Here is an 8,022-nt window from a genome sequence, read left to right as displayed (position 1 = left end):
ATGTCTCCCAGTTAGGCTACTCAGGGGTCAGGGACCCACTTGAGCAGGCAGTCTGTCCCTTCTCAGATCTCAACCTCCGCGCTGGGAGAACCACTGCTCTCTTCAAAGCTGTCAGACAGGGACATTTACATCCGCTGCGGTTTCTGATGCTTTTTGTTTAGCTATGCCGTGTCCCTAGAGGTGGAGTCTACAGAGGTTGGCAGGCATCCTTGAGCTGTGGTGGGCTCCACCCAGTTTGAGCTTCCCAGTGGCTTTGTTTACCTACTTAAGCCTCAGCAGTGGCAGGTACCCCTCTCCCAGCCTTGCTGCCACCTTGCAGTTAGATCTCAGACTGCTGTCCTAGCAATGAGGGAGGCTCCATGGGTGTGGGCCCCTCTGGGCCAGGTGTGGTATATCTCCTGCAGTGCCATTTGCTAAGACCATTGATAAAGTGCAGTATTAGGGTGGGAGTTACCCAATTTTCCAGGTGTTGTGTGTCTCAATTTCCCTTTGCTAGGAAAAGGAATTCCCTTCCCCCTTGCATTTCCTAGGTGAGGCAATGCCTCGCCCTGCTTCAGCTCTCGCTGGTCGGGCTGCACCCACGAACCAGCATCGACTGTCCGACATGCCCCAGTGAGATGAACCCAGTACCTCAGTTGAAAATGCAGAAATCACCCATCTTCTGTGTCGCTCGTGCTGGGAGCTGGAGACTGGAGGTGTTCTTATTCGGCCATCTTGGGCAACCCCTCAAAACAGCTTCTTTAAAAAATCTGTAATGACTGTCACAGTTTTGTTCATGATTTTGTATCAATTGAAAGTTGGAGTTTTCCATCAGAGGGCAGTATCTTGAAGGTCATCATATATCTGGAACTTGGTAGAGGCTGTGGAAATTTTGTTGTAGAAATGCAAATATTGATTATATTTCTGGAACTTTCAGCACACACCCAAAATGAGATTCTAGTCAGGAGCTGTTTACAGCTAGAGAAGCCAGCCATATGATTACTCTCCCTCAAAATGTGGATGCTATCAAGATAGGGACTTTGCTGTTTCTTGGGGATTGAGTGCTGAATCCCTTGAGAGAAGGGAGCTGAGCAGGTAGAGGTAAAAGTATTACTATTATACAGGCTAGAGTGAGGGATGTGGCCTGAGGGTACAGCCGCAGCAGGCTTCCCAAATGTGAACCCCACAAATACAGAGGCTTCGGCTTCCAAATATAGGCAACACCAGAGAAACCCAGGCCTCCTACACAAGGGGAGCCTTCATTGCTAAGCTTCCGTCCACATGGCTGAGAGCAAAACAGAGCATTGCTTTCTGGGTGAAGACCTCAATGAAGAGTAAGAGTCAGGCTGAGTTTCACATGTTAAGGTTCCTCTGCCCAAATAATCATTTAACTACATCAATAAGGGGCCCACCAGAGACCAGGGTAGTTACACGAATAGATAGGTGTCCTTCCGCATGGAATGGAATATGAGAAGTGGGGAATAAAGGCTCCCCTGTCCCCAGCGCTATTGGTAGAGCTGTGTACATATGTTCATGCTCTACAAGTGCTCGTGATGCTGTTCAGTAATGCTTTCCTATGTTTAAATAACTGTGGTAAAAACTTTTAAAAAATTGACCATCTTAACCATTTTTAAGTGTACAATTCAGTAATATTAAGTATATTCACATTGTTATACAACAGATCTCTAGCACTTTTATAACTTGCATCTGAAACTGTAAAGCTAGTAAATCACCTGATCCTATTACAAAATCAATTACTGCAGTGCATTTCCATTGCTACACAATCTGATGATGACAAAATGATATTGGATATCTACTTTTATAACTGAAACTATTCATTGAACACTTAATTCCACAGCCTTTGGCAACCACTGTTTTTGCTTTCTGTTTCTATCATTTTGACTGTTCTAGATATCTCATATGCATGGAATCATAAATATTTGCCCTTTTGTGACTGGCTTGTTTTGCTTAGCATAATGTATTCAGGGTTCATCTTTGTTGTAGCATCTATGACAGGATTTTCTTTTTAAAGCTGTATAATATTTCTTTGTGCATATATACCACACTTTCATTACCCACTCATCTGTTGGTAGACATTTGGGCTGCTTCCACCTCTTGGCTACTGTGAATCATGCTGCAAAGAACATGGATGTGCAAGTATCTTTTTGAGATTCTGCTTTGAAATTTTTTAGATATATAATTCAGAATTTGGATTGCTGGATCATATGATAATTCTATTATTAATTTTTTGTGGAACTGCCATACTGTTTTTCACAATGGTTGCCCCATTTTACATTCCCACTATTGGTGCACAGGGGTTCTAATTTCTCCATATCTTTGCCAACAGTTATCTTCTGTTTAATAGTGGCCATCCTAATGGGTGTGAGGTGATATCACATTGTGGTTTTGATTTGCATTTCTCTGGTGATGTTGTCAAAGTTTCTCATATATTCTGGATGCTAATCTCTTATCAGATATGACTTTTGAATATTCTTTTCCATTCCACAAGTTTGTTTTCTTTGACACATGGAAGTTTTTAAGTTTGATGTAGTCTTCTGTCTTTTATGCTACTAGGGCCCAACATTTTCACAACTAAGGAATCCTTTGGCTTATTTTTCTCCCACTGTCCTCAGATTTTGTAAGAAGTCTGTCTCCCAAATATTTAAAGAGTCAAAATGATGTCATATTAAAGCTGTGACAAGCTAATGAATATGTCAAATTTCTTCATTTTTTGGCTATACTTACAGCATTCAGTATGCCAATTAGTTGATGGGGCCAAAGTATTAGGTTGATGCAAAAGTAATTGTGGCTTAATAAATGGTTTTGTCATTGAAAATATCAACTTTCAATTGGTTATTTGGGTTGTTTCTTTTCTGATGAATGCTTAAGCTGTGTAAAATAGGTGTTTTTATAAACCATGTGTCTGTGGACCTCTTTTGAACAGTATTTCTTTAATTTTATCTTTTTAACTTAAAAAATTAAAGTGTAATCCATATTTAAACATTATGTGATAGAATAAACTTCCAGACATCACTAGTCATACACCCAATGTATGTTCCATATTGAGCTGTAAAATGTGGATAAAATAGAACTAATTTATAGTTCTTGCTCCCAAGAGCCTTGGCCTTATTCTCCAGGCAGGAATATACCCTAACAAACCAGTGACAAAACAAACAAACAAACAAACAAAAACTAGTAAAAGCATTGCTTGTTAATATGTTTGCAGTGGAATCTGAAAGAGGCCAGCTGCAGACATTCCTTGCCAAATCGAATAAATTTATACTTTCAGTATCTACTATGACCTGGCATTCTACCAGAGTTAAGCAATATACTTTTGGGATATTAATGCACTGGGAAGACAAATCATTGGCTTATCTTCTATACCTAAATCATGTCACCTTGTGCTTAGCCTGTAGATCACGTTGGCAGAATAAGCTCCTTTGGCTTGCATGAATTGACAGTGTTGATGAGACTGGGAGAACAGAATGAGAAATGGTGATTTAGTAGATGTTTTTCATTAAAAAGCAGGCAAAGTCAGTCTATATAAAGCGTTATTTTTGATGTCATTTTTCACATTGAGAATGTAAATGACATTAAGAGCTCAAAATAGGGCTGACATAACAAGGAAAAGGATCAGATGTTTAGTTAAAAAAATTAATGTGTCCAGTTTCTTTTTCAAGGAAGTGCTGTGAAGCATCTATAGAAAATAATTTGTAGTAAAAAAAAGTTTCACTAAATTGGGCTAGGCACGGTGGCTCATGCCTGTAATCCCAGCACTTTGGGAGGCCAAGGCAGGTGGATCACCTAAGGTCAGGAGTTCAAGACCAGCCTTGCCAACATGGAGAAACCCCGTCTCTACTAAAAATACAAAAACTAGCTGGGCATGGTGGTGCCTGCCTGTAATCCCAGCTACTCAGGAGGCTAAGGCAGGAAAATCGCTTGAACCCGGGAAGTGGCAGTTGCGGTGAGCCAAGATTGCGCCATTGCACTGCAGCCTGGGCAATAAGAGCGAAACTCCGTCTCAAAAAAAAAAAAAGGAAAAAAATGAAGTTTCACTAAGTTATTTCCACAGATGCTCTGTTGTTTAAAAAAAAGAAAGAAAATGAACTGTGAGACATACTTATCTAAATACTAAATGTTATTCTTAGTAGAGTTGAAGATCTGTGTATACGTGTGATATTACTTTTTGTCTACTTATTCTGTTTGTCTCTATGTCTACTCTTGGAAATAAGTCATAATGCATTCTCATTTACCCTAAGCTATATACCAAGTCGTGCTGAACTTTTTTATTCTTGTTTATTCTTATTTATTCTTTTAGTAGACCTTTTTGCCATTCTGGTTTAGTACTTCAGTAGAAAAATGGAAGACAGGACATTAACTCTTGATACCATAAAGAGTTAATTATGAAGAGCTAATGCAGACATTATTTATAAATGAACTAAAACTGTTTAACCTAATGAAAGCCAAATGATTGCCTGTTCTTTCAGTTTTTAATACTGATTTAACTATCAGGAACCTCCCTTCTAGTTCTTTGAAACTTAATTATCTACTTATTCATTCATTTGTTCATTTATCAATTTAAGAAGATATTGTTTATTCTGGAAGGTAAAATGCTAATTGGGCTCATTTCACTTGCCACATCTTTGAGAATTTCACAAAGCACCAAGTTTTGGTATTTCCTTCTTTCCATGGGGACTGTTACTAACTAGAACCCAATCAGTATTTGCCATGTTGAATTAAGGAATCTGAACCTGGTACCACACTTTGAAAAATCTGTCACAGTTAAACTGACCACTTATATTTATGGTTCTCCTGCAACCAGCTCTACCTTAAATATACATTCATTATCACTTTTCTCTGCTTGAAGATTTGCAGGAAAGCATTGACTATTTTATACACTGAACATAATTATAATCAACATTTGATTGTTTTAATGCTCTAACTTCCATATTTTAATAACCTGGAATCCTCTTATTGCCTTTGTATCATTTCTGTTCTGATTATGAAATTTCCGGTAAGATTTATCATTGATCATATGTCTCTTAATTAATATGTATTTAGGTAATTGAAAGACTACATAAAGCTTCTTTCAACAATATTATGAATTGGCTGGATCTCTTTTGAGGTCTTGGAGACTTGGGGTTTGTACTGTGTCTTTTTTTTTTTTTTTTTATTGAGACGGAGTCTCGCTCTGTCGCCCAGGCTGGAGTGCAGTGGCCAGATCTCAGCTCACTGCAAGCTCCGCCTCCCGGGTTCCCGCCATTCTCCTGCCTCAGCCTCCGGAGTAGCTGGGACTACAGGCACCCGCCACCTCGCCCGGCTAGTTTTTTGTATTTTTTAGTAGAGACGGGGTTTCACCGTGTTCGCCAGGATGGTCTCAATCTCCCGACCTCGTGATCCGCCTGTCTCGGCCTCCCAAAGTGCTGGGATTACAGGCTTGAGCCACCGCGCCCGGCCTGTACTGTGTCTTAAATGAAGTCTCAGAGGCATCAGTCTCCGAGATCAGTGATTGATCTGACAGGGGGCTTGGTTATTGGGATCCTTTGTTTTCCTCTGCTCCTTTTCCACCTGCTCCTTGTTGCCAGCCTTGTTCATCCTTAATTTAGGAGCTAATACAAGAAGGTTGAGAACTATGAAATACCCAAAATGTAAACAGAACTGTTCTGTCTCAGTGTTTCAGGGTAGAAAATCATATGGAAACTCCAGGGAATGTCTATGGCAAGGCTGCTTGTTTCCTACATGATTGAAATTTGGAAATTAAAAGGACAGAGATTTATATCATGCAGTTTTTCATAACTTGATTTTTTTTCCTCTTTTACCAGGTTTCACCAAAACTCATGCCAATGCAGCAGATCGCAAATTGAAACGTGAATATTTGTACCAGGCTGCGTGTTTTTCATTTTAAACACATAGGATTTAATTGAAAGGACACCAGTAATCATAATTGTGTATTTAACAGGTGGTTTTTGATTAGTTTTCTTCTAGGGTTTCAGACTTTATGCATCCATATAAACTGTTCTCTAGGCATGCTGTGACATGTTAATAAAAAGCAAAAGGAGCATTTATAATTATCTCATTTGTTAAGTGCTGAGAAGGTTGTCTTTATAATAGGTAATTATATTTAATGCATTTTCACTGAATATGGTATGTATGCTAAATTATATGAACCTTTCCCCAAGAAGGGCCCTAGAAATTGATGTGGCCTTCCTCTTAACTATTAATTATTAATCCTGAAAGAAAGATAACACATGTGATTTTGTGGTTAGGAGAGTTGCTGTCATGATTGTTTTTTCTTCAACCTCCTCTGACTTTTCTTTTGGGGCTTCAGATTTTATGATTACATCTTCTAGAGCATCCCCCTTCTTGCCATACTGCTTTTAAAGAAATGCCCAAGAAGGCAAGCAGGAATGTCTCTTGTGGGGGAGAGCAGGGAGAAATAATTAGTTCAAACCAACTATCTGTCTGTGCTTTTCAAAGACTAAGGCATATTATAGGAATAGGAACAGAAGAAACTGATTCTTCTGTTTTCTCATTTTAAAACAGTCCAGTATTCCTTTGTATTCTCAAGGGTCCTTGAGAATATTTCTGTTATTGAGACCCTGTGGGCTACTTGTACTGTACCTCCTCTCGAGCCAAGAAGGGCTGCAGGATAATTTACCATGAATCCTTAGTAGCAGTGACAGCAGAGTTAAAAAATAAAAGGTGCTTTACTTTCAGGCTCTCGTTTTGGTTCGGAAAAGATTTTAAATATTGAATGACACTTCTACAGAGCAATGATTTTTCTTCTGCCAAGGCTACTTCCTTTAACAAAGTCTCTTTAATTCAGCCTTGTCCAACTAGGGAAAATAATGATGGACAAGTCTAGGGATTTGAAGTCAGTGAACTTTTTAGTGTCAGGGGATAAACATGGTGGGTAGATGAGGTTTGAAAGAGACTTCCTTAGAGGTATTCTCAATACCAGACAGGGGCCCATGGGAGTAACTTCAGAAGCATCCCGGATAATAGATGGGTAAGAAGTCTAGACACCCTGAAGAACAAGTGAGACAGCTGGTCTCTGGACAGAGGTAGGCATAGTACAGTACAATATATCATTCCTCTGGTCCTAAATATAGAAATTTATTCATGTTTTTAGGTGATGGTGGTCATTGAAACTCACTTGTCTTCAGGTGTAGCTACAATTGTGTAATGTACAATATTAGAGAAAGGACAGGCTTTTAATAAGTAACACACACCATATATAAAATAGCCTTTCTGGCTGGCCATGTGCTTAAATGCATACCTTCCCAGTACTGGGGGGAAGAATGACCTTTCTTAGAATGTGCAAGTTTCATGAGAGTAATATATTGATATGATTTTGAAAAGAATTGTTGATAGTTACATCTTCAAACTTGCTTATCATTCCAGTATGCATCTTTAAGATATTGTGATTCTAAGTAGATGACTTTATATTCTTGATTAAAGAGTGCTATACATGTTAAGAAATGCATTAAGGAATATAATAAATATTCCAAAGTGATATAGATCAGTGTGATTGTCCTTTATTTCACTTGGGAATGGCATTGCTAAATGTGGGAATAATGCAACAGATTGTCAGGATAGCTAACAATAAAGTCAGCACACATCACGACTTCTAGTCAAGTTGTTGCTTTTCTTTTTATCTTACCAGAGAAAAGATATTGTTCTTCTAGAAAGATCAAATGAACATTGAGTTTCACAACTTGCTCCTTGTCAGAACCTGCTATGTTGGAAAAATCATTTATCCAAGGCTTCATGGGTGAATCCTTGTTCGCTTTTTGTGTAACATTTTCCTTTACTGTACACATTAGTTGCCTAGTGCTGTGAGTTTATTTCCATTTTGAAGTGGCTCTAGTGCTAGTCTGCTCAGCATCTGTGTGGTAACAAAGGGGTGGGGATGTCCCTAGGATTTGCTACTTCTGGTAGCTCTCCTCAGTCAACAGTGGTTATATCCAGGGTTGTGCATATGACCAAGGATGTACCAGTTTATTTCTCCAGCATTTAAAAACAGATGAGAAGTCATCTTTC

General features: G+C 38.9%; 1 protein-coding gene across 2 annotated transcripts in view; it reads left to right on the top strand.

Moving 5' to 3' along the window:
- OXCT1 (3-oxoacid CoA transferase 1) overlaps positions 1–7,496 on the top strand; it is a 138,387-nt gene extending 130,891 nt beyond the window's left edge. For both annotated transcript variants that reach the window (XM_011954462.1, XM_011954461.1), the window contains one exon: positions 5,802–7,496. In XM_011954462.1, the coding sequence (XP_011809852.1) occupies positions 5,802–5,843 (42 nt within the window). In that variant the 3' untranslated portion in view covers positions 5,844–7,496. The remainder of the gene's footprint in view (positions 1–5,801) is intronic.
- Positions 7,497–8,022: the final 526 nt, after the last annotated feature.

This window comes from Colobus angolensis, unplaced genomic scaffold (genome assembly GCF_000951035.1).
Source record: "Colobus angolensis palliatus isolate OR3802 unplaced genomic scaffold, Cang.pa_1.0 Scaffold383, whole genome shotgun sequence".
NCBI classification, from domain to species: Eukaryota; Metazoa; Chordata; class Mammalia; order Primates; family Cercopithecidae; genus Colobus; species Colobus angolensis.
This window is presented reverse-complemented; position numbering and strand designations above follow the sequence as displayed.